This window comes from Aethalodelphis obliquidens, unplaced genomic scaffold (assembly GCF_003676395.1).
Source record: "Aethalodelphis obliquidens isolate GAN/ISIS:26980383/991018 unplaced genomic scaffold, ASM367639v1 scaffold22, whole genome shotgun sequence".
In the NCBI taxonomy this organism is placed as follows: Eukaryota; Metazoa; Chordata; class Mammalia; order Artiodactyla; family Delphinidae; genus Aethalodelphis; species Aethalodelphis obliquidens.
Genome location: NW_020837966.1, coordinates 1,000,165 through 1,025,975, shown reverse-complemented (window position 1 = coordinate 1,025,975; position 25,811 = coordinate 1,000,165). Strand labels below are relative to the sequence as shown.

Below are 25,811 nucleotides of genomic sequence, written 5' to 3'. Positions count from 1 at the left end.
CTTTCAACTTGTCTGCATGTCTCTCAATTTCCATGATAAAAGCTGGGAACAAGAGCAATCTAGCTCTCATACCCTCATACCTCATGGTGGGAGGATAAGTGAGAACCACTCCCACAGAGGGGACTTTTGCAAGAGTTCCTAACATTGTTAATGTGCCACACATATACTCTTTGATCTGGCAATCCCACTTCTAGGAATTTTTCCTATAGATACACCCATATGACTGTGAACCAGTACTGTAATGGTGGAGCACAACAATCTAAATGTCCAGGGACAGGGAACTCCGTAATGCACTGTATTACACCCATCTAACTGCATCTTGTGCAAACCTTCACTGAGGAACATTTAAAGAAAGGATAAGGAACAAGCACTGAGATACACTAGTAAATGAAGAAAAGATCAAACAGTATATTACAGTAAATTAGCATTTGTTTAAAAATGCAAAGAAAAGTTATATACATATATACATTTTTTTAATATACACAGATATACACGTACGCATATACATATCCCTGTACCATGTATATGTATAGAATATCTTTTAAAACAAAACAAAACAAAACAAAACAACAACAGGAGGGACTTCCCTGGTGGCGCAGTGGTTGGGAATCCGCCTGCCAATGCAGGGAACACGGGTTCGAGCCCTGCTCTGGGAGGATTCCACATGCCACAGAGCAGCTAGGCCTGTGTGCCACAACTGCTGAGCCTGTGCTCTGGAGCCCGAGGGCCACAACTGCTGAGCCTGCATGCCACAACTCCTGGGGCCTGCGCACCGAGCCCGTGCTCTGCAACGGGAGAGGCCACTGCAATGAGGGGCCCATGCACCGTGGCAAGGAGTGGCTCCCGTTTGCTGCAACTAGAGAAAGCCCGCGAGCAGAAACAAAGACCCAACGCAGCCAAAAATAAATAAATAAAAATAAATAAATCTATAAAACAAACAAACAAACCAAACAAAACAGGAGTAGCACCTCCAGGAAGGAGCAATGGATGACTGGAAGTATGAGGGAAGAAAAACTTACTTTTCACTTTACCCCTTCTTGTACCCTTTGAATTGTGAACCATGCACACATTATCTATTCAAAAAATAAATTAATTACAAACCAACCCCCCCCCCAAAAATGCCATGTAGGTCAACGGAAAGTAGAAGCCACTATACCTGAGGCAGCCATCTGACCATCTTCAGGGGCCTTTGGTTTGCCAGTCGCCCGGACAGCAAAGATTCGCCCATCACTGGTACGGATGTATGTCCCTAAGAAGAAACATGAGGAAGACTGTTAGGAGCAGACATGCAATACAGCCAACCCTGGGAAACTCCAGGCCTGGGCACTGTGGGCTCAGAAACAGCTATAAAACTGGTGTCACATCCTCTCTCAATATCCCTGAAATGAGGAGTGGGATGACTGAGCTGTGGACCCAATATTACTCACTTATTCCACAAACACTGACTGCGTGACTACCATATACCAGACACTGTTCTAGACACTGAAGTACACAAGACAGAAAAGGGCCCTGTCTCACGGAGCTTAACTCTAGAGGGGGAGATAGACAATTATACTAGAAAATATCAGGAAAGGTTAAATGCAATGGAGGAAATAAATAGGGTGCTGTGAAAGAGAGTAAATTGGCTCCTTCTGTTCTGGCCCAGGTCCTCTTGATCTGGAAGGAGCCTTATTTCCTCAATAACACCCCTCCCTTGGCAGGAATAATTCAAGACGGCTATTCTATTCCCACACAGCACTAGTCAACCTTTCCTTGGTCTTGAGCATGTCATTTGATCTATCTCTTGGTAGGGCTGCCTCTTGGCCAGAGGTCAAAAAACTTTTTCTTAAAGGGTCAGTTAGTAAATATTTTTGGCTCTGTGAGCCATAAGGTCTCTGTTGCAACTACTCTGCTGCTGTAACATGACAGCTGGGTGTGGCTGTGCTCCGAAGGTCTTTATTTATGGACACTGAAATGTGAATTTCATATCGCTTTCACGTCACAGAATACTATACTTTTGATTTTTTTTTTTTCAACCAATTGAAAATGGTTGAAAATGTAAAACCCATTCTTGGCTCAGAGGTACAGTAACAGGAAGCAGGCATGATCTGGTCCGTGGGCCACAGTTTGCATACCCCTGCTCTAGGCCAGGAAGAACCCAGTAAGGGGGCTACATATGACCTTCTCTGGGTGTCATGTATTTCATGGCATCTTTTCCCTGAAACTAAAAGTACTTTAACCCAACAGAGGCTAGGGCAAAATCTCCTTACTAAACAAAGACCCTCGGGGAGCCTCACACAGCAGAGGCTGACATGAAAGATAGGCTTCAGCTGTGTCCTAACACCATCCAGCCCAGATTTCTCCAGCAATCTCATCTGGAGAACTCCATAAGGAGGCCAGAGGCAGTGGACTTTTCAAATGGCCACACTGGAAAATTCTGTCATGCAACCCAGGTATACTTATTCATCCACCCACTACATTTTCTAATCAGAGACATCCACCCCACTCTAAGCAAGTAGGTAAGACGGCACAACAATAAACAGGTTGGCTTATAACCCATTCCACAGCTCATTCCCTCTGATTCTGGCCTCCCTGTGTGTAGTGTAAGTGCTAGACATTAAGCTTTTGACTGCTCAGACATCCATTTCAAAGACATCCATCTTGGGTAAACAAACTGCCAGCCATACGGCACAGCTACTAGCTAAACTACTAGGTAAGGAACCAGGCTGCTCCCTCCCTTGAAAAGTTCCTTTTTAGAAAGCCTGAGGTAACCTAGGTAACTAACCCTTGAGTGAGCTCGCTCTTCCCTTCCCACACACTAATTCCCATTCTTATGTTTTAAATTCACCAATAAAGGGACTTCCCTGGTGGTTCAGTGGTTAGGACTCTGTGCTTCCACTGCAGGGGGAACAAGTTTGATCCCTGGTTGCGGAATTAAGATCCCACGAGCTGCACGGCGTGGCCAAAAATATAAATAAATTCACCAATAAAGATTGAACCTGCGAAACCCTAGCCACCCCACTCTTGGACCCTAATAAAGACAGAGACCCAGGTCCACAATCTCTTTCTCTCTCTCTCCCCCCACAACCTTCCTGTGTGGCCCTTGAGTGTGCCATGTACCCTACAGGACCTGTGAGTAGTAAACCTTGTTTTTTCAAAGTTCCTTGATGATTGTTGCTGAGGTGCATCTTGCAATCATAATAAGAACAACAAGGGCTGGTCTAGCCACAACACTGGCTCTGGGGAAATGTATGTGGGTGCTTGCCACAAGTACTACAGGACTGGATGAGTGCCCCAGGCATTCCTAGCCGATACTATCGATAGGCTGAGACCAATACAAAACACTGTGTGTATCCAAACCCACTCCAAGAGTCTCCATAAAAACGATGGCAAAATATAGGAATGCAGGGACCCTAACTCCTTTCTTTTAAGCCACTGACAGATATCCTTTGAGCCCACCCCACTCGGCTAAGCTCCTAGAAATGTCATTTTCTCATGTTTCCCCCACGTGTTACACTCCTATAGGATGATTCCTATCTTCTCTCTAGCTCAAACCGTATGTATTTATTTTGCTTGCCAGCCCACCACTCTCAACCAAAGGTAGGGAATAAGCCCTTTGGTCAGGCTCTCACCTTTTGTCCCACGGATGATGTGGATGCTCTCACCAGCATTAATTCTTGCCTGTACGTCTGTGGAGCTGTTGAGTCCAGGAATAACAATATCTAGTGGAGACAACAGACCTCAGATTTAGATTACATGGGGCCTGACTGAAGGAGGGAAATAAAATGCAAAGTCCACATCCACCCCTGTTCCTCAATGGTTTCCCTAAAGCGTCTCAGTGGAGCAGAGGTCAGAACCAAGGAAGTTTTGAAACCAGCAGGGCCTCTCACAACTGTCTAAACAAAGAATACTGTGAAAACAAGAAACTTTTTAGAAATCTGATCATCTTTCTGATCAATTTTCCTTGATTTAATTTAAAAATCATAGAGTTTTTGGTTTAGAAAAAGTTTCAGTTCAAATGTTTATTTCTATTTTTGTTTCTCCCTCCCTAAGCTATTTGCGTGTATCTGCTGCTCCTGTCACTATGAAGAGAAAGAGCATTTTCAAGAATCAGCAGAGAAACAGGATTATGAGAGGCTCTCTCTTTTTTTTGGCTGTGCCGCAGGGCATGTGGGATCTTAGTTCCCCGACCAGGGATTGAAACCACACCCCCTGCAGTGGAAGCGTGGAGTTTTAACCACTGGACCACCAGGGAAGTCCTGAGAGCCTCTCTTTTTGTTTTTAATTTGTTTCAAATTTTTTTCTTTTTTTTACAATGAACAGCTATTATTTTCATACTCAAAAAAACCAATTAAGATGTTTTCATGAAAATGTATTATGAGTATTTCTAGATAACAAGATGAAAAACAGCATCATGAAATGCTTTCCTTCCCAATTACCCTGAACCACAGAATCAATTGCAGGGACGGATGGGCTGCCCAACTCCTACCACTGGCCCATCATGCTCGATCTACATTAAACTTACAAAGAAAGAAGCAAGCGACATTTAGGTCTTTTAACTAAAGAGGTTGAGAGCTGTCCTTCATACCCACCTGACCCTACAAGTCAGGCAGGACTCAACACATTCACACCTCTCTCTGAAGACCAACCCTATGTCCAGTGACATTTCCACAATCTCTGCAGTGTTCAGAGTCCATCCCACCCACCACATTCAAGAAAACCCAGTTCCATGTTGCTCTTCTTAAGACATTTCATTAGAATGCAAATTCTTCAAGATCAGGGACTGCTGCCTTCTCTATTTTTACCTAGAGTGCCAATGTAGTATGGCCTACAATGCAAACATTGTTTAATAAATACTTCCTGAATGAACAAAGTAATTTTAAAAGGGACAGCACCCTGGAAGAGAACTCAGGAGCTCCCAACCTGTTGTGGTGACCACCTTCTGCACAAGGACTCCCGCACGTTGCAGGTAGTTGATTGGGAAGTTCATAGCTGGATTTGTGCTGGAGGCAGAGCTTACACTACCTCCCAGTGGGACATGCCGTGGCATCATGGGGATTGGGGTGGACTGTACAGGACGAACACTGGCCACAGGCTTCTCATCACTCTTCAGTGTTGGCTGCCTAGGAGAGAAAGAGAAGCACACTAAGGAAGTTTGGCAGAACAGCCCTTACTTATCTTTCTGCAAAGACTGCTGAGCCTCTCCAGACTTCCCCATTCTACAGCCTCAGATGCTGCTGAGAGAAGGATCAAAAGAACCTGCAGGGTATGGTAAATTCAAAAGGAGACTAGAGGCAGGGCTGAGACAGAGAGGAGACAGAGATAGCAAGGGGTAACGCCTCTCAGAGTCTAAGAAGAATCAATGTCAGTGGAATAATGCCTTTTTGGAAATGTGAGGTGACATCTGCTCCTCTAGAATTTGGACTGTCTACATAAATTAGGAATTCGTCCTTGGAAGGAATTCGTCCTTGGAAGTCAGGTAGAGGCAAAGAGGCATTAAGTGGGGGGGGAAGTTCTTCAGAACACGGTGCATACTAATTTGAAGATAGATGGGTGGAATTTTCCCACTAACCCAAGAAAATAGGGCCATGTGACGTCACATGTTCTGGTGGTCTTGAGACTATCTATCCAACTTTAACCATCATTACCCTCTGAAATCTCAAGTTTCAATAAGTAATGCAGACACCTCTCTCTTCTGAATTACTTTTCAATGGACTTCTCCCAGGGCCAATCCCCAAAGTGCCCCTAAAGTCACAGCCACCACAAAAGCAGCAGCAGGCAAAACGCCGTGCACAGAAGTTGGGCTTCTACATGGCACAGAGCCATGGCCAGCCTGAGTACCGGTTGTGCATCTCTTACTACCAAAGTGCCAAAATGTTATCCTGTGGTCAATGATGCATTCCTCACTTTTCACCTTCCTTTCAACTGGATGTTGGTACCTTGAGAAAGCTACTCCTTATTTAAGGTTTCTGAAATAAAGCCCCTGTCTCTAAGATTTCTGAAGTCTGCATCTTTGGTCTTTAGTTCAGAGAAAGAGAGCCTCTTGGACTGGTATGCTCTTCCTCATCTGACTGAAGACTGGCACATAAAAGAACACACCACTGCTGTTGGAGTAGGTCTGCATGTCTCCTCAGTCACACTGCTCTCAGGTTGCCTTTGGGCAACCCCTGGGGCCCTGTGGATGCCATCATTCCGAGATAGGCCAGGTAGCACGGCAAGCTCACCAGGATCTGGGACCCACTTCCGCAATGCCTGCCCAAGGTGGCTATGCAGGAGCTGGGGGCCCTGCTCAGATGTCAATGGGACTCTTCTCAGGATAAGAAGTCAGAAGGGTAACAGGAATCTAGCCTAAGCCCCATACTCTGCAGGGGCTAAGGCTAGGAATTTGGGTGGAAAGGCCTCCTCACATGTACCCAGACAGGATAAGGAATCAGCAGGATCATGGGATGGCTCATCAAATGCTGTGAGAGGCCAAATGCCTCCCACAGGGCCAGAGTTGGGCCAGAAAAGGAGCTGAAATCTCCTCACAGCCCAGCTCATTTGTCACATCTTCCCTCCATATGGCTTTTCTCCTACTGGGTTCAGACTTAGTCCATTCCTGCTATTACAAGGAAAAGCCCAGAAAAGAGATAAAAGGGGTGGAGGACCAGAGAAGAACATACTCAGGCAACAGTATCTTGGAAAATGACACAGAAATAAAGTTTGAAGGCTTTGAAACATGGCAATTTTCTACTTGAAAGCATCTTATACATAAAAAGTAGCAAATTTACTCACCAAAATTTAGTCTTACATAAAATCTTACATGGCTTCAGTTCCTTTAGAAACTCATTTGACAAGTTTATTTTTTTGTAAACATGGAATAGTCAAAAGAAACAATTCTTAAATCTATCCCTCTCAAAATAATTATCTTTAATTCAAGATAATCAAATAATGTAAAAATGCAAACCAGGCAATCAGGAAGCTGATCTGATAAAGGCTATGAGGCACTTTGTCTTGTAATGAGGAAAAAAAAACAGAGATAACTATTCTATAATTTCCTACAAAGAGCTTTTCTCCCACCTAGCAATTGGCTTCCATGCTGTTCCTATTCTTAATAGTTCTGGAAGCTGTACTCAAGAAAAAGATTTTTTGCTCAGGAATAAGGCGGACACAGAGTGAAATCCCATTAGGAACAGCAGGATTCCCTGACTGCAATCCAAGACCCACAGAAGACCTGGCCTTCACTCTTGAACTTCGCTGCTAAGTGAGGGCTAGCACCAAGGTGCTGCAGATAGGAAGCAGCTGTGTGGGAGGGCTGGGCATTTGTGTTATGGGAAGCTGCATCTCCTCGGGAGTCCAGAGGGACTCTCCTGAGTCACAAGCCCAGCAGCTCACTCTTCCAGCCAGAGCTGCTTAAAACACCAGGGCTGCTGAACTGCTTCAGCACCTCATCCAAGAGCAGAACCTCTCAGTTCACAGCAGCCAAAGAGCAAGTTGTAGGGTCTCCCTTTATTTAAAAAAGGAACCAGTTGAAAGGCTTGACCCTGGCCCAGCAGCAAATCTTCCTCCCTTTTCAGTGACTCACCAGTTTCTCTGACTGAAGGCAGGGATGCTGGTCAGGCTCTGGTCACTGGCGGGGTAATACTGAGCATATGATGGGCGGGTGTAGGGGACCGATGTACGTTTGTCTTCCTCGTAGCTTTTCTTTGCTGCTTTTTTCTCAGCTTTGGTCAGCTTGTGATCCTTTCGGTTAAGGAGCAATGACTCATGCTCAAAAGGCTCCTGGGGACACAGGAGGATGTTGATTTAATTACCAGTCTTTGTGACATACAATAAGCCTTACTTTGAAACCAAGAAATGGCTGGCTGTCTCCAGTACTTAGCAAAGAGCCTGCTCACAGACACACAGGTGGGTTTACTGTCTTCCTGTCAGCAGCATAAATTCTCAACTCTAACCTAGCACCAGCTTTGGACAACCTAAGTCTGCCTTCCATATCAAAAGAATGGGAGAGTTCAGAGAATTACCAGACTATATTTTCAGAACTTTTCCCCCTCTCTTTCTGCTAGGAAAACTCACAACGGCCAAATTATTCTCATGACTGAGCACACACTCCTAGGATGAGACTAGGATAGGATAGGTGGTTTGGACAGGGGAGGGGGACTGTCTGGGGCAAGGAAAAGAAGCAGATGAATTCAAGTTGTCTGCATGAAACAAAACTTTGGATGAAGGAAACTAGCTTGCCAGACAAGCCTCCCTCAGTGGAGAGTGCAGTACTGGGACACATGCATACCAGGGTCTTACCTTGGTGATGAGGTGAGGGTATTTCAGACAGGCAAGTTGCAGGACTGGCTCCTTGATCCCCTTTATGTTCAAGGATGCTTGGGGAGCTGGCTCCTTCTCAACAAAGTGCAGTAGGTTCTCCACCTCCTTTCGAGTAAAGTTCAGCATTGGATTGAGATCATCCACGACCCTATCTAGAAGGGAGAAGACATGGAGAAAGTCAGTTCACAGCAAAGAAAACTGCAAAAGCATAGCTACAAATATTGGAAGAAAGGTTGTGGGTGGCATAATTGTTACCAATATCTAAACCATCTCAGGCCACCCCATATCTGAAAATCAAACAGCAGGTCTGAGACCCTCATGAAACAGAAATATGTTAAGAGAAAATTGCATAACCAGCTCAGCTCTTATCATTAAACCCATCTTCAACAATCTGAGGTAAATTCCCTCTTAAGCAATTATTTGAATCAGAATGAGATGGAAGGAACTGCTAACTTTCTATGACTGAAAGCCTGTGTTTCCACATCCTGCCGCCCTCCCCTCCCACTCTTGATACAATTAGAGTGGTAGCCTGTATAAATGTGCCTCTTCTGAGCGTGGAAGATGGCCCACCTGACATGCCCTGCTTGGAAATCTGACGGTCATAGATCTTCTTTTCGAGGGTGAAATCAGCCACAAGGCGATAGATGTGACAGGGCTTTTTCTGGCCGTAACGGTATACCCGACATACTGCCTGAGCATCATGGCAAGGGTTCCAGGAAGCATCAAACACCACCACTCGGTTGGCACCAATCAGATTCACGCCCAAGCACCCAGCCCTTTAAAACACAAGCCAATAATCACAGAACCTTTAGTTTTAAAGATAGTTTTCAAATTGGTTTTACCCTCTGTGACTCCTACCCCGATATTATCCTCTTTATCCTAAGCAGAATATACTGAATGATTCTGCTAATGAACAGTGCATTCCTCAAGCACTGAAAAGTATGCCCTGAAAGTCCAACATGGAAGTACCTACCAGCTCAGAAAGAAAACCCACCCTCCCATCCCTCTGTGATGAGTAAAGGCCCATATCTTGGCCCCAGAGTGATGTCACTGGCTGAGGGGAAATGTCTGCGTACCAATGTTTCTGATGTGTTTAGTCTAACAGCTTAGGAGAATGACTGGTTCATACCCTATCGAGGGCATTCTGATGGCAGAAGGCAGCACAGCCTGCAAGTCGCTTGGCATGAGACAAATAATGCCATCAGCCTTTTACAGTTATATTACACTTTCTACTTATTAAAGCACTTTCACATTCATCACATCATCTAAGCCTCAGAACCGTCCTGAGAGTAAAGATAATTATGACCATTGTGAATGAAGGTCTCAAAGAAATTCATGACACTATCATAATTGCCCTTCTAACACAATTTCTTTCTGGGGTCCCCTCTCTGACCTCAAGAACAAGTCACAAACCTGAGGAGATTTCTTCTGACAGAACTTGGACAAGCCTTTGTGGTACCTGCCCATGCAGTCAAATGCCCTGAATGCAGTCCTCTGACCTCCCCTCTCAGGATCCACTCACCTTGTGGAGAGAAGGAACAGCCAGGTGGTGAGGTTGCTGGGATCATTGAACTGATTAATGAGCCGCTCCCTCTCAAAGGCAGGGGTGCTACCATCTAGCCCTAGGACAGAAGGAAATACACAAGAAATGGACAGATGAGGCAGTGGTATACAGCAAAATCAATGGGCAAATGTGTTTAAAACAAAACAAACACACACTACAGTGCTCAGCTTCCACACCCTGGACATTCCGTGGGGATCTACCATGAGACCCAGGCATCTATAATTTTAAAATACCCCCAAGTGATTCACATGTGCAACAAAGACTATAAACTGTGTTTTTCCCTTTAGTATCTTGGGTCAATTCTAAGGCCAAGGTTCCTAGACTTCAGAGTGCAAAAGAATCACCCTAGTTAAGGAAGCCTGGCAAACACTGGCTTAAGGTAACTGCTCTGCCTCAGTCCTGTGAATCCTAGTGACTGCAAAAGGACCAAGGGTTTTGTGTTTTGATATGGGTGATGTTCCTCCCCCACGCAGGAATCCACATTGTTAACAAGCTCCTAAGGCTAAGAAGTTGCTCGAAGGAGACATAAAAAAAATAGAACTGGAGCAGTGGGATGGGACATATGAGTGAAAAGAGGGAAGCTCAAAAGAAAGAGAAAAGGTAAGCTTCAGTTAAGAAGCATGAATAAGGGAAGAGAGGGGTGACATTTGCCACCTATAGTAAAGCAGAGAAAAGGGCAAAGCTAAGGGTATGAAATACTACATGGAGAACTGAATCACTACCAATGTAGGAAGCATTAGTTTAATTGCCTGGTATTAGAGGCTCCCTCAATCAACACCCCAATCTACCTTTCAACTTGAGTTCCCACAATTTCCAAGCACAAAAAAGCTCAGCACTGACTCACTGGGCAAGCCTATAGTCAACACAAGGATCCAGGCTAGCTCCTGTGCTGGAGTCTCATCACCACCCCCTGAACCTCCATTTCTCTAAATCTTTCCTTTAGGCCAGGGCTTCTCAACAAGAAGATTTCCCCACCCTGCTACCCCACAGGGAACATTTGGCAATGTTTGGAGACAGTTTGGGTTGTTATAACGCTGTGGATGCTACTGCCATCTAGTGAGTAGAGAACAGAGATGCTGCTAAACATCCTACAATGCAAAGGACAGCCCCCTACAACAAAGAGTTAACTGGCCCAAATGTCAATATCTGGTCAATAAGTCTCTGAAGTCAATATTTCTCAACTTTTTTTTTCATTACCACCCCACTAAGGAGGCTTTTTACACATTTTTTCCCAATCACCATGCCCTCCATAAAATTTTAACACCACAGATATACTGTATATGTTTATTCATTATATACATATTTGTGCTTTATACTCTTAAAAAGTTAAGATTTTTTGTCTCCTCGAGAACCAATTTTCACCCCCTTAGGGACATCATCTCCCCCAATTTGAATACATGATCTAGGCTGTGTTCACTTTGTTCCTTCTGCCTAAGATGATCTTTGGGCCACACCAGCTCTGTATATTCAAATTCTCCCCATCTCTGCAAGTCTAGTGCAAGTCCCACCTCCTCCAGGAAGCCTTCTCCAACCATCCTCACCATGATGATTCTGTCCTCCTTAGAACCCCCATGAGGGCAATCAATCAGTGCTACTTTGAATCTGTCCTTGAGTTGCTGCACCTCAGATGATGACAAGGCATATGTCTTCTACATCTCTGCGCTCCCCCTATCTGGCTTAAGCTCCCCAGCCCAGGACAGTGCCTCACACAAAGCAGCTCGCTCTTAGTGTCTCTCTGCTCCTTAGTCAATCACAGATATTCTTGTTCATGTGATGGTGAATGGAGTAGGAGAAGAAAGGAAGAGAGAGAGGGGAAGGAAACTCTTAGGCAGACCTTGCCAAGGCTCCAGGAAGAAAGCAGCAATGAACTCACGGAAGTAGCTGACGTTTCGAACCCACTTCTGTACTCCTTGCCCCTCAGCACCAGGTAGACAGGGCGCTTCTCGTTTGCCTAGGAACTCCTCGATTAAAGCCAAGGTGGAAAGGCTCTGGCTGAAAGGGACACATTTGGTTCAGAAGGCTCCTGGACCTAAGGGAATCTTGTTCCCCAACAGGCCCACCTCAGCAGGCTCCCCTCTGACAGTGGGAGCTCCCACATCCTACTCCCCACAAAGAACCACCCTAGCTCATAAGGGAGTAGAGTCATCCACACAATTATTACCACCACCCTACTAAAAAATTCTCTATCCTATTACTTCCTCGATTGAAAAATTCTGAGATTTAGCTCAGTGCAGAGTAACAAATAGCATCAGCATTAAAAACCAACACTGCATGAATATGCCTTAGATCTAATTATAGGCCACAGGCAATATTATGGATCTTACTAAGGAGATAGATCATTTAAGTTGCTTCCAAGTTATCCAGAGAGCCAGTCCATAAAAGCAGTGTAACACTAGGCTCTCCCTAAGTTACAATCACCGCTTTCCTCTCAAAGTATTTTACACATGGGAACCCTCAGTCTGAGACTCCCAAGCCAGGCTCCTGCCACTTAGCTCTCACTGGAGCATAATCTAGTCGGAACAAAGGAGAAGCAATCTACTTTACGTCTGTTTCCCTGAGGAGTGAGGCCTTGATGGGACTCAAAGCTCTGGCAAGACTGAGAATGTGACTTGGAACAAAAAACATCATTTACTTGGCCTTATATACAAAGCTTAGAAAAAAAAAAAAAAAAGGCTGGGGAGGCACAGACGCAGTTTAGACCAGGGGTCAGCAAACGTTTTCTGTACAGGACCAGAGAGTAAATATTTTTCGGCTTTGCAGACCACACACAGTCTCTGCTGCATATGCTTCTCTTTTTTTAATTTTAATTTTTTATTTTATTTTTTTTGGCCGCACCCTGTGGCTTACAGGATCTTAGTTCCCTGACCAGGGATCGAACCCGTGTGCCCCGCAGTGGGATCGCAAGAGTCCTAACCACTGGACCACCAAGGAATTCCCTGCATATGCTTCTTTAAAAAAACAAAAACAAAAAAAACTCTTTTCAAATGTAAAAACTAGCTCTCAGGCTGTACAAAAACAGGCCACAGGTCATATTTGGCCTGTGTCACAATTTGAAGGATTAGACTGTGATCTCCAATGTTAGCCTAAGGTTTCAAATTGTTCTTTGCAGAGAAATTGCATTGGATAAAAAAAGAAACTCTAAGAAAGAGAAGAAATGCAAGAAGGTCCTCACAAGAAGCACTGGTTGCAGAGGCATGGAGATAAAAGGGCGCTGGTGCAACCCCGGATGGTCTCACTCTGCAGGGGTTGTATCACTCTTTACCAAAGACACACACTCGGCACTTTCTCTTCCTACCTGAACACAAGGATCTTGTCTCCAAGCTTCACACTTTCCTCAATCAGGTGGAAAAGCAGTACCATCTTGGGAGAGTTCTCTAAGACACCAGTCTGGTAATTAGTCAAAAGGTCCTTGGCCTATAGGAGAGGAAATGAGGCAGCTTGGAGCAGGTCCATGGTCAGATTACTAGAAATACAATTCTCTCCCTCAAAGGCAGCAGCTCACGGACAACCTTAATAGTTCCCTGCAGACCTTAGCAGTACAGTGCACTGCGCAAGACCCACCCTCTCCCCACGAAAGCTTTGCACAATCCCTTCTCAGCAGTGGTTTATGGCCACAAAAGTATCTGCTTGACTCACCCATTCATATGTGACAATGTTGTTGCCTCGCTCCTGGAAAGGGTTAAAGCCGACCCCTTGTAGGAACTTGCTATTGGTCGCCTCTCCCATTGAGGCGCTGTCCTCACTCTTGCCTTTTGTTCCCTGTGAAGGGCAGCGGGCACTAGTCGCTGATGAACCAAGCTCTTCCACGTCTAAGTCTTGCTCATTGGCCAGGTTCTCCTTCTGAAGGGCTTCGTACAGCACGTCGGGGTGATTCCAGATCTGAGGTTCAAGTTAAAGGGGAGGAAGCATAGGGCAGAGAACAATCTAAGGGTGTCCCAGGGAGTCTGGAAACATGCAGTTATTCAAACACACACCTCCCACAGCACATAGTCACACCAAAAATTAATGTCTCCCCAACCCCCTCATGGTCAAAGAGCCTGCACATTCATTTTCAGTAACCAACTCTGATTGCTATGATACATGAATGGGAGAATTCACACCAGGAGGCATGCCAGTATGATTGGTACACAACCAAAAAGGCTGTGTCACAAGTCTTGCATTCTTATTTAAGCAACAACAAGAACATTCCTGTTTCACCATGTGGCTACAGCCAACTACTGTATGAAACTATGAAACAAGACCAATCTCTCCCTATGGACAAATGTATCTAACTTACAGATGATCAACCGTAAGTCATTTCACGGACTATTCGTGGCAGGAGTTGAGAATTCCAGGGGAAAGAGAGGGGGGGCGTGGGAAGGGTATGTATGCACCGCAGCATCCCCAAGACCATGTCTGCTTTAGCTTGCTTGCCCTGGTCTAGGACTGTGGGTACAAAAGAAATATTTTGAAACCCATCTGTCCCCAGACACACACCTTCAGCTGACTTATTAAAGCAGTGCTCAATTGGAAATAATATCCAACAGGTTGGTTGAGAGCTGTCAAAGAAACAGATCCTTTGTGAGGCAACAGAGAGCATCTGGCCAGGTCAAAGACAAGTCAGGGTCCATCAACCTGTTCACGAGGCTCAGTGCTAAAGACACCTAGGCCTTGCTGTCCCCAAACCATCTTAAGCATTATCAGAATGAAAGAGATCTTGATCTGATTAAATACAGAATCAAATGGAAGGTATCCCTAATAATGTGTCTATGCTATGTATTTCTTGAATCCTGATTACGCTAGCAGTCAAAAATTTTGTCCCACGATGTTCCACCATCACTCCATTTCTCAGGTGAAAAAAATCAGTGAGAAAGGAAGTGACTTCTCAAGTTTGGTATAACAAGTTGCACATTTGCAAGGGGCACCATTTACATTATAGTCTATGAGTGGCACTCCCGGGAACTGTCTTGCCTTGGAGCCCTCAATTCAGTGAACTTCTTCCTTTATCAAGGACTCCCAGCAGGAACAACTCCCTTGGGACCGTGAGCATCCTTAGTCTGTGTCTTAGTATTCCCTGAGGCCTCAACACACCTTGCAGCAGACACAGAAAGCCTTGAGAGGGTTCAGCCCCAGCCAGCCGCTGCTACCACAGTCCCGGAAGCGGTCCATGAACTGTGTATACAAATCTCGCTGGATCTTAGAGAGTCGCACCAGGATCACATTTTCTTCCTTGGCAGGGAGATGAATCTTCAGCACAGTGTGGCCTCTCCTACAAAGGTACAGATCAGAATTGACAAGGCAGTGTGCCCAGGAGGGGTCAGTGCAGGATAAAAACAGAACCCTGCATTTCTGCCACACCGCCTTCTTTAGGATCTCAACATTCACAACAGCCTTACCATAATGCGGATTGGCTCAGCAACCATCAAGAAACTTATTTTGAGTATAAAAACTAAAGCAAAGAGGCAGAGTGACCTGGGAACTCCAGGTTCTTACCCTAATCTAGGGCTGCTTCTCTAAGCTTTCTCCACACATGCCATCTTAACAAGGAAAAACAAGGAGATGCTTCAGACTGGCCTAACCTACATCTTCTAAGATGCTGAAACTGGTGAAGCCATACCCCTGAGAACCACCACTTTATTCTTTCACTCAAGTCATTAGAATGGTAGCTGTCTCCTGCTTCTCTCAGCAAGTAAGGCAGATATCCCTAGTAACCTCAAAGATTAACTTCTGAGAAAAGCACTTCTGGACCAGACTCAGAGATTGAAATATTGGATATCCACCGTCTGCTAGCTATTCAGGAAAAGCTATTCAGTAAAAGGAAAGTTGTACTATTGCCCTACTAGAAAGGGGCCCTCCCACTGTTACCACCTTTCCCCTTCAGGAAAGCCTTGTCATGTCTATTCCACCAGGGCTCTCCAAGGATTTAGAAAACACAGCCCTGAGGATGGCTCACCTCTGCACAAAGCCCTCCAGGAGGCTGTGCAGGACATGGCTCCGGTACCGCATGAGGCGGACATCCTGAGGCGTGCTGTCAATACACTGTCCATTCAGGATGGGGCGCTCAAACATGTTGCTGAACTCCTGCCGGGTGCCAAGGAAGTCTGGGCGCACAAAGTCCACCATGCACCAGTACTCGATGAGGTTGTTCTGCAGGGGGTATCCAGTCAGCACCACCCGGCGGCGAGAGCGAATGTTCTTCAGGGCCTGTGAGGTGCTGGCCTGGCAGTTTTTGATGCGGTGTCCCTCGTCACAGATTACCACATCAGGGCCAGGGCGGCATAAGGCCTTCTCAAACTCTAGGGAGGGAAGAGGATCCGGAGTAAGAGGGTGAGAGGGTCTGCTCTTAGTCAACAATATGAGAAGTAGGGGTGCACCCTGGAGGAGACAGAAGAAATGAAGGAAGCAGGAAAGCAAGAGTCAGCCCCCATTGGTGAAAGGGAGCCAGCCATTCAAGCTCCTGTGCATTTGGTGTGACACATTAACCTGGCCTATTGACTCTTGCAGTAAATATCCCTTTTCCCTCTTTCCTTTCCTTAATTTTTTTCCCTTTAGGCTAAGAGTAAAACTGACTTGCATTCCTAGGGCTTATACCAACTAGGTAGCAGACAGCATGACTTTACAGAGTACCAGCCTAGGATTAAAAATGAGTCTGGATGATTTTGATGGGAATAATCCAGACACTTCCACTGGCTCTCACCATTGTCTTGGTGCCATCTGAGAGCTGGCTGGTGGGAACTAACTAAAGCACAAGGTCTTCCTGGAGTTACTCGCCAGTCAACGCTAAATGGCAAATTCAGCCACAGAAGCAAACCCAAAAAACAGAATCTCATAGATGAAGAGATCTATAAAATGAAACAGCCTCTGAACCTTAAAAAAAATTTTCTTCCCCAAATAGACCAAGGGCCCATAGAAGAGGGAACAGAACTAGAACTATGAGAAAAATGGCTTTCACCAAAAAACAAGAAAATTGGGATAAATTCTTCTTTTATAAATCCACAAACAACATTATTACTACTCTGTATATTAGCGATTTAAATACTTTATATTTTCTTAATGCTATCTCACAACATCTCTGGGAAGTGGTGAAGGGAGCAGTTACTCTTCTAACTATTCTATGAAAGACACAGGGGAGTCTCCCCCATGCCAGCCTGTGGCCTGGCCTACCCAGAATTCCACTGCCTGCAGAGAAAGCAATACCTTCTGAGAGCCAGTGCAGGTCATCCCACCTACCTCGGGGACCAGGATTTCTGGTTCATGTCAATACAACTCACATCAATAATGCTTCCCATTTGACTAGGTGCTATAGCAGACACTACTTCTTTTCCCCTGGATCACCCTTTAGAGTATTCCCAGAGAGGCTGCTCACCTCTTCGAAACTCCTGCTGTCGATCTTCCTCATCCAGATCAATGATGACCGGGTGAGAACGTTTCTTGGTTTTCTTCGGTCTACCTGTGGCAAAGGATTTCTTCAGGGTGAGGAGTCTGTACATTTCGTACCCCATCAGCAGCACCCCACCCTCTGACACCCAATCAGCCATCACTTTAGCACGAGCTGCCATTGTCCTGCAAGAGTGAACAGAAAGAAAGTATTATTGCTTCCCCTGCTCCCCAGGAAAAATTCCTCACAGTCAAAGCTGTGTTCATGTACATTCAGAAGTCCTTATTGCCAAAGACTTCATGTGGCAGCATCACAGGGCTGGCCAGCTGCCCAAGGACTTTCCCACCATTCTAGAGACACTAATTGCACTAAGGATGGACTGGTTCACTGATGACGGTTAAATAACAAAAAACAGAAATTCAATGGCACAAGACAAGCAAAAGTGACAACCTCCCTGGATGTACATTCATGACTACAATTCTACATTTGAGGGAGAATTTCAAGTTATTCCCACAATGAATACTAAGTAGTAAAAGCAAGGGCAACATTCTGCCTTTCACCTGCCCAGGTCCTCGTGAATGAAGAGCCAAGGACGCACAGTAAAGGAAAAAGAACAGCAGAGACCGGATGCCACTCAGCACAGTCCCTCTACTCCTAAACAATTGAGCCCTGGCTGTATTTCATTGACTGCTGTGTGGACTGACAGTCCTGAAATCTAGGAAAGAGCAGGTGATCAGCCACCAGTGGGGCCACTCATAGTCTCCTCATTTTGATGTGTGTGACCAAACATCACAAAAGGTGGTCTCTGCAGAAAAGAAAGTCTACCTTCTCAATTATCCATATCAACGAGGGGAAAGGGTAGCATGGATTGCTGGCTTGGATCAAGAAATAGCTTTAGATTTTTGGAAACCAGGTTGAATTTACGGAATGGAAATATAAATAATTTTCTTTAAATCTGAAACAAAAAAAGGTTTGCACCTTTCAAAGCCTGGAAGTTGTACTGTTAAAGGTCAAATATAGATTGGTGCTTAAAAGAAGAGACTGGTGATTAGGTTTCTAATAAAAGATAAATGTAAGAGGTGAAAAGTTAGGAGATGGAAAGTTTCATTTTATCATGTTGAATTTTATTACTATACACGTGGGAAAACGTGACCATGTACACAGATTTTTCAGGATATAAAAACATCTTCAAGCAGAATACAAGAAATTTTCCAGGCTACATGACTCTGACTTTACTGAAAAACTAGGCAGAGAAAAAATGAGTAGCAAGAAGAGAGAGGGGGATACATCAAGAAACCAAAAGGAATCTGGGAGGACAGGCACATACCCAGATAGACTGCCTTGACATCCAGATCCTGGGAAGAAGTCTAAAAGGAAAGGGGGGGACCTTCCCTGGTGGCGCAGTGGTTAAGAATCTGCCTGCCAATGCAGGGGACACAGATTCAAGCCCTGATCCGGGAAGGTCCCACATGCCATGGAGCAATTAAGCCCGTGCACCACAACTACTGAGCCTGCGCTCTAGAGCCCGTGAGCCACAACTACTGAGCCCATGTGCCGCAACTACTGAAGCCCGCACTCTGCAACAAGAGAAGCCACCGCAACGAGAAGCCTGCACACTGCAACAAAGAGTAGCCCTTGCTCACCGCAACTAGAGAAGGCCTGCGCACAGCAACGAAGACCCAAGCCAGCCAAAAGTAAATAAATAAAATAAATAAAAATTTTAAAATAATAATAAAAAAAATAAAAGGAAAGGGGCAGAGAGGAGAGGGCAGGCCACCTACTTGTGCTCATCATTCAAGATGTGAACTTTAAAGAACCGAGGCTGGACTTCTTCAGGCTTGTTGTCAGCTGGAAGGGCTTCAGGAGCTGGGAGCCACATGTTGAACTCTGCCAGCCAGTTCTGAAGAGTATTAACCTATCAGAAAGTCAAGTCCAAAAAGAGAGTTTTAGGGAACAAGCTCAGAGCTGAGCTCATAAGGCTTTTTAGTGCCCAGTAAGGCATTACTCCAGAGCTCTGCAGAGGGGTGACCAAGTGGTGCCTTCCCACTTACCGGCACAATGGCAAGGACGGTTTTGGCTGGCGTGTGGCGGAAGAGGACATCGATGAAGGAGATCACTTGCAAAGTTTTCCCCAGTCCCATGCTGTGGGCCAGGATACAGCCAAAGCCACTACTGGTCTTAAATCGCTCCAAGGACTCAACCAGGTTATCATACAGGAACCGGATCCCACCAATCTGACAGGGAACAAACACAAACAAATATCTTTGGCTGGCAAAGACCAGGGGTCTAGTTTACTTACTTTGGAAGTAGTCAGAATTAAGTAAATGAGCAGACATTATACCAGAGAGCTGGTGTGGATGGCTGCAGAAGTTTCCCTGAACCCTGACTAGTTTATTGGCTGGTGACGTTCTTCTCGGAGAAAACACAGAAAAGCATTCCCCTGGTATAGTGGCCCATCTGAGGCAAGAATCTTGAGTACCAAATTCCTGACTGGGTCCTTCACTTAGGCTTGGTCTGGCTGACCTTGGCTGCTCACCTCAAGGCAGCCCATTTCACGAGGAGCTATTCTTACTGTTAAGAGTTCTTACGTTGAGTCAACCTCTGCCTTCACAGAGCTTTCACTCACTGGTCCTGGTTCCAGGTTCTGGGTCAACACAAACTACTCTGATCCTTCCTATCAGAAAGTCCCTCAGACTTCTGAGTTCTCACATCTCTTCCAGAGCCACAACTCCCTAATCAAAGCACTGCTCTCCAGAGAGTATCTCAATCAGTCTTTCAGATCTCACAGAAGGAGGCTCAAGATTATTCAGCCAAAAGATTAGCACCTTCTACATGATAGGGCATCTCTCAGGCTTGTCCCTTCCCATTCATCAGGAATCCTGAAGCATCAACTGCTAGGAGGAAGAATCAGGCCTTTCCAATAGCTGCTCATGGTACCAAACAAGTACTTCACAGGCTGTGATGCGGGTGACGTCCACAGCAAGGAAGCTGAAAGGAGACCAAGAGAAGAGTCCAGATTTGCTGTACCTGATGCGGTTTCACTGCCCGTGCCAACTGCGGGGCCAGGAAGACATTCTCCTCCTCCGGAGGGTGGTTCAAGTTGACAAGGACCCGCCCCAGAGCATCGCGCTGGTTTAAGACGTCATTCACATGGGTGCCTCCTTTCTCCTCTTCCTCATCCTCCTCACTGACAGACTCACTGCTGTCCACAATGTGCAGAGTGTCCTCCTCTCCAGAGCTCAATTCAATCACCTCTGAGGCAGCCAACAAAACACAACAAAAACTCAGGAAGCAGAGATAATTTACTGCTCGTTGTTAAAACAGGAGAGCATGGAAACAAAGTTAGAACTTGTTATCACTTGTAAAAATTTTTGTTTCTATTATTTCTCTCTTTTAGCTTCATGTTAAGACAAGGGGAAAACTTATATTTACCAAGGAGACTCAGGGAAATTTGTCACAGTCAGACCCCAGACTGAATGAGGAAGGACTGAACAATCTTCTATTCAAAGGTACAGCCAATCTCTCAGGGCAAACACTGGGTCAGGAGGAAGGAGGGGCACCTCTGGCTCAATCTTACCATCTCGACTGCTTTTTTCATCCTCACTGCCACTGCTACTGTCCAAACAAATCACTTCCTGGGTCAAGACCCGAGGAGGCAGTTGGGGTCCATCACTTGCTCTTAAGACAATTTCCTCTGGGGAAAAAAAGATGGAAGGGAATGTCAAAACCACATTTAGCTCAAACATATTTTCCCAAATGATTTGCCATCCTCCTCCTTTGTTGCTCTCTGGGGAACTATCCCCTGAGAAGACAAGTAGAGGGCATCTGAAAAACCCCAGTCTTCTTCCCAAATTCCCTTTTCTCTACTGGCTCTTACTTCCTAGTATTCACCTGACCACTAGAAAATGTCCTAATCCCTTGGCATGTTAACATCCAAAGTTATGGATGAAAATCTAAATAACATCAATTTGAGGAGGTACATTTTTATCCATCTTACTTTTCAAATGAGATCCTTCTGATCATGTGCTTCTAAGAAACTGAATGGATTGAAAGGATTCCTGAGAGGCCACCATCTTATTCCAGCTCTGTCCTTCACCACAGTGTGCACTGAGGGTCTCTTCTCCCTGCAGCGCGGGGCCTTTCCTGCCACCTCCACTGCTTACCGGGAAGGAACTCCAGGGGAACGGTGGGAATGGGGGCTGCGTAATCCTTCCTCTGCTGTTCCAGGCGTTTTCTTCTTTCCAATTCTTCCTGTTGTGCTGCTTTGGTAACTGGCTCCAACTGATCCTCCCGGAGCAGCTTGCTAAACATTTAAATAAGAGAGAGTACTTGGGTTCACTTGAGATTTGGGCAATGTAATGTCAAGATAAAGAGGGAAACCATCATTGCTGGGCTCAGAGAGCTGAGGTGGGAGAAGCCATATCAGTCCCACTACACCCATGAAATGGGCAAGGTAAAAAAATAAATGGGACTTCAAGGCTCAGGTGGTTCTGGGCTAATATGTTTTTCATATTATTTAACTTCCTGACAGGTGCCCCTGCTGAATCATCTCTGCACATAACAGATCAAGAGTGAAATAGAGTAATATGTAATTCATAAAGCTGGAAAGCAGTATAAAAAACAGAGGTGTTATATGGGAAAGTAGGATTATGGATGATTCTACATCCTTATTTCCCAAACTTAAAGTAAATTTTCAAGTCATCATTATGTTTAAAAAAAAAATGAGGGTAGGAGGAAAAAAATATTTATCTCCTTTCAACAGCAAAATTGTCATTGGTAGAAGAAAGGACTATTGGGGATTTGGATAGTTAAGGAAGTTCACATCTGCTGATCTCTTAGCTCAAGGAAGAAGCCCTGCTTTGGACCAGACAGTTGTCTTCCAACTGATGTTGAGTTCTAAGAAAATAAGAACTCAACTTCTTTTATCTCCTCTTATTTTGAGACATAAGGAAAAAATAAAGGAAGAAACCAGAGTCCAACCAGAGCATGCTATGGCTGCTTCCCGGGCCTCCAAAGAGTAGGACACTCTCCAGGGGTGCTCGAGTGCCATCCACTTCAGCCCTGTATCCTCTGATAGCCCAGACCCAGTGGTCCTGAGCTGCATCTTCACTATTAATTGGGGCACACAACTTATACTTTTCTCCTTGGGAAATCGGACTCTCCTGCTCAAACCAGTCCTTTTGCTACTGACAGCCTTCAAATGAAGGTAATACTTCTATTCCCTCTCTTCCCCTCTTACCCAGAGCATAGCTCACCGTATGTTTCTCCTCATGTGGGAGGGCTTCTGAGCTCTCTTCTTTTTGGGGTCCTCGGAGGCAAGGCTCTTGCCTTGGTGGCGCCTAAGCTGCTCTGAAGGCTCAGACTGAGATGAGGTAGTTGAAGTGCACCGCGGTGGCCGCTGCCCATCTTCCCCCAGCTGGGCACACTCAGTGCCACACATGTCTTCCAGGGATGGGTCTGAAGAGACAAAGGGAAAGAGGTGCCAGGGACCAACCTTTACTGGAGGAAGAGTGGGTTTTGATGCCAGACACACCAGGGTTCAAATCTCAACTCAGCAACTTATTAGCTGGTGATCCAATAAAGCAAGTTACATCTCTCTGAACCTCAATGGACTTATCTATAAAATGAGTATAGTAATGTCCACACTGCAGACCTGTTGTGAGGACTAAATAGTGTGCATGCTTAGAACCAGGCCTGGCCCCCAGAGTAGGCTCACAACAAATGATAGCCATCACTCTTGATATAATTTAGCACTATGATCAGAGTGAGGAAGTGTCATGGTCTCAGACTACTCAGAAAGGGACAACTGAGTTCCCAATACAGCTCACACTCATTTGTATGACTCTAAGCAAGTCTCATCTGCCAACAGGGAGACCACTCCTCCCTTCAGTGTATTAAAGGATTCATTCAATTTACCAACCATTTAATGAGGGATTACAACATGGCAAGCACTGTCCTAGATGCTTCAAGGAATATTTCTAAATTCCTTCCCTTTAAGGAGTTTGTTTTCTAGACATAATAAGGCAAGGTGTGCTAAATACAAGAGGGGCAGGGAAACTGACCTAAAGACCTTCAAAGTTTAAGGTACCATTTTTCAGCCAAAGGTAATTAGCTAAACCAAGAATAATTGGGCTATGAAAGGTACTATTTCATGGTATGATCACACAAGGAATTATATGGGAGGTAAAATGTAAGTGAGAATTTAAAAGATGAACAGAATGTCTAATGGTATTATTGCCTTGGGGACAGGGGAAAAAGGGGAAGAAATTCCTGACAGAGGGAATGTCGTTTGTGGTATCAACCACCAGCAAGAACTGGGGTCTATGTGCACATCCCTCTCCTCATTTGCTGAGCTGCATTCTGTTCACTGGATGGGCAGGCTTTGACAATCACAAAGACCTGTCCCCAAGTCTGCCACAGCCTCCCAGATACAAGCACTACACAACCAAAAGGTCTTTCCCAAAGGTAAGAGGAATTCAGAATAAGAACAGAAATGCTGAAACTGAGGTGCTCTAGTCCATGCCACTTGGCTCTCAGGCAGGAAGGACTCAGGAAGTTTTGTTTTTTGTTGGTATTATTTTTGTTTGTTATTTTGGATTTACCAGTTTTCCACTAGTGTCTTTTTCTGTTATAGGATCCTATCTAGGATACTATATTGTGTTTAGCTTTCATGTCTTTTTAGTCTTCCCTAAACTGCAGCAGTTTCTCAGCCTATTCTTGTCTTTCATGACGTTGATTTTTTTTTTTTTTTGTCCCTACCAAGGGACTTGTGCAATCTTAGTTCCCTAAGTTTGAACCCAGGCTCCGGCAGTGACAACGCCAAATCCAAACCACTGGACCACCAGGGAACTCCCAACCTTGATACTTTTTTGAAGAGTACTGGTCAGGTGTTTTGTAGACTGTCCCCCAATTTGGGTTTGTCTGATGATTAGATTGGGGTTATGACTTTTAGGAAAGAATACCACAGAGGTGAAGTGCTCTTCTCATCACATCTTATCAGGGTACATGATATCAACATGACTTATTACTGGTGACATTAACCTTGAAGTGGTGTCTGCCAGATTTCTCCACTGTAAAATTACTATGTTTCCCTTTCCATATTTTATTCTTAAGAGGCCAATCACTAAGCCTGGCCCACATTCAGGGGGAAGAGAATTAAGCTCCATTTCCTGGAGGGAGGGGCATCAAAGAATTTCTGGACATATATTAAAACCACATACAAAAAAGCTTGGGGGGCGTTATTTGAGGCTTTCAGAACACAAATATCCTTAAAAGTTTCATCCACTAATTATAACATTCATCAGTGGATCTTACCTAGAGCAATTATTACTGTGGTGTTCTAATGGTGGTTTTCTATTTCCCTCTTTCCATCTACATTTATTATCTGCAATTTTTCTGTAAGGGAGATTTGTCCCTTCTCCCTCATTTATATATTCAACATTTAAAAAAACATGTCAGGGCTTCCCTGGTGGCGCAGTGGTTGAGAGTCCGCCTGCTGATGCAGGGGACACGGGTTCGTGCCCCGGTCCAGGAGGATCCCACATGCCGCAGAGCGGCTGGGCCCGTGAGCCATGGCCGCTGAGCCTGCGCGTCCGGAGGCTGTGCTCCGCAACGGGAGAGGCCACAACAGTGAGAGGCCCGCGTGCCGCAAAAAACAAAACAAAACAAAAAACACATGTCAGTATGGACTCAAGAAGAAACATGCAACCCTGTAGACTTTGGTAAAGGGAGGCCAGGGCTGCCACAGACCTCAATGAGTGAACCAGTAAGCTGATATCCCCAAGCTGAAAAAAAGACTTACCATGGGTCATCATCCTATGCACTCAACCACCAAAAAATACCAAAGGGCCGTCTCACCAGTCAGTGGCTGAGTCAGAGAATCATGAGTGTCCCAGACATTCTGTTACTGCTCACCTTCCATGGCTTGGTGTAGCCCCTCCTGGCCCTATTACCATTCTGGGTTCCCTATGGTCTATTTCATATTAATGTCAGATTCTAGAACAACATGGAGCTGGAAACTAATGTTTCGCAAGAGATAACAGAGCACAGGGGTTCAGTATAGACACTGAAGCCAGACTGCTGGGGTGTGAACACCAACTCTACCCCTTATTATAACCTTTCTGTTCCTCAATTATAAAAAGGGAATAACAACTGTAGTGTTATTCCTCAGTCTCAGAGGGTTGTAGTGATGATTACATGAGATAGCCTAGATAAAGCGCTAAGACAATGCCTGGCACACAGTAAACATTGTATAAAACAGCTGCTGCTTTTACTATGACTACCACTATTCCAGGTACAAAGAATGGGTTTGGTTTCTTTTCTTCTTTCTTTCCTACAATAACTCTACAAGGTAAGTTTTGCTCCCTTCATTCTAAATATGATAAACTGGGACTTCCCTGGTGGCTCAGTGGTTAAGAATCTGCCTGCCAATACAGGTGACACGGGTTCGAGCCCTGGTCCGGGAAGATCCCACATGCCGTGGAACAACTAAGCCCATGCACCACAACTACTGAAGCCCGCGTGCCACAACTACTGAAGCCCGTGCGCCTAGAGGCCGTGCTCCACAACAAGAGAAGCCACCGCAATGAGAAGCCCACGTACCACAACGAA

General features: G+C 45.2%; 1 protein-coding gene across 7 annotated transcripts in view; it reads right to left on the bottom strand.

Annotated features, from left to right (window-relative positions):
- The window catches only part of RAD54L2 (RAD54 like 2), a 92,040-nt gene that overhangs the window by 6,579 nt on the left and 59,650 nt on the right, over nt 1-25,811 (bottom strand). For 6 of the 7 annotated variants that reach the window (XM_027120946.1, XM_027120945.1, XM_027120951.1 and 3 more), the window contains 19 exons: nt 22,457-22,658; nt 21,365-21,504; nt 20,779-20,895; nt 20,229-20,455; nt 19,253-19,435; nt 18,983-19,116; nt 17,190-17,386; nt 15,777-16,119; nt 14,915-15,092; nt 13,481-13,723; nt 13,140-13,258; nt 11,718-11,836; nt 9,803-9,902; nt 8,851-9,056; nt 8,260-8,432; nt 7,544-7,740; nt 4,903-5,102; nt 3,612-3,701; nt 1,157-1,249 (listed from right to left, as the gene is read on the bottom strand). In XM_027120946.1, coding sequence (XP_026976747.1) covers nt 1,157-1,249; nt 3,612-3,701; nt 4,903-5,102; nt 7,544-7,740; nt 8,260-8,432; nt 8,851-9,056; nt 9,803-9,902; nt 11,718-11,836; nt 13,140-13,258; nt 13,481-13,723; nt 14,915-15,092; nt 15,777-16,119; nt 17,190-17,386; nt 18,983-19,116; nt 19,253-19,435; nt 20,229-20,455; nt 20,779-20,895; nt 21,365-21,504; nt 22,457-22,658 — 3,261 coding nt within the window. Of the gene's footprint in view, nt 1-1,156; nt 1,250-3,611; nt 3,702-4,902; nt 5,103-7,543; nt 7,741-8,259; nt 8,433-8,850; nt 9,057-9,802; nt 9,903-11,717; nt 11,837-13,139; nt 13,259-13,480; nt 13,724-14,914; nt 15,093-15,776; nt 16,120-17,189; nt 17,387-18,982; nt 19,117-19,252; nt 19,436-20,026; nt 20,139-20,228; nt 20,456-20,778; nt 20,896-21,364; nt 21,505-22,456; nt 22,659-25,811 lie in introns of those variants that run through there. The other variant, XM_027120952.1, reaches the window with a different exon arrangement.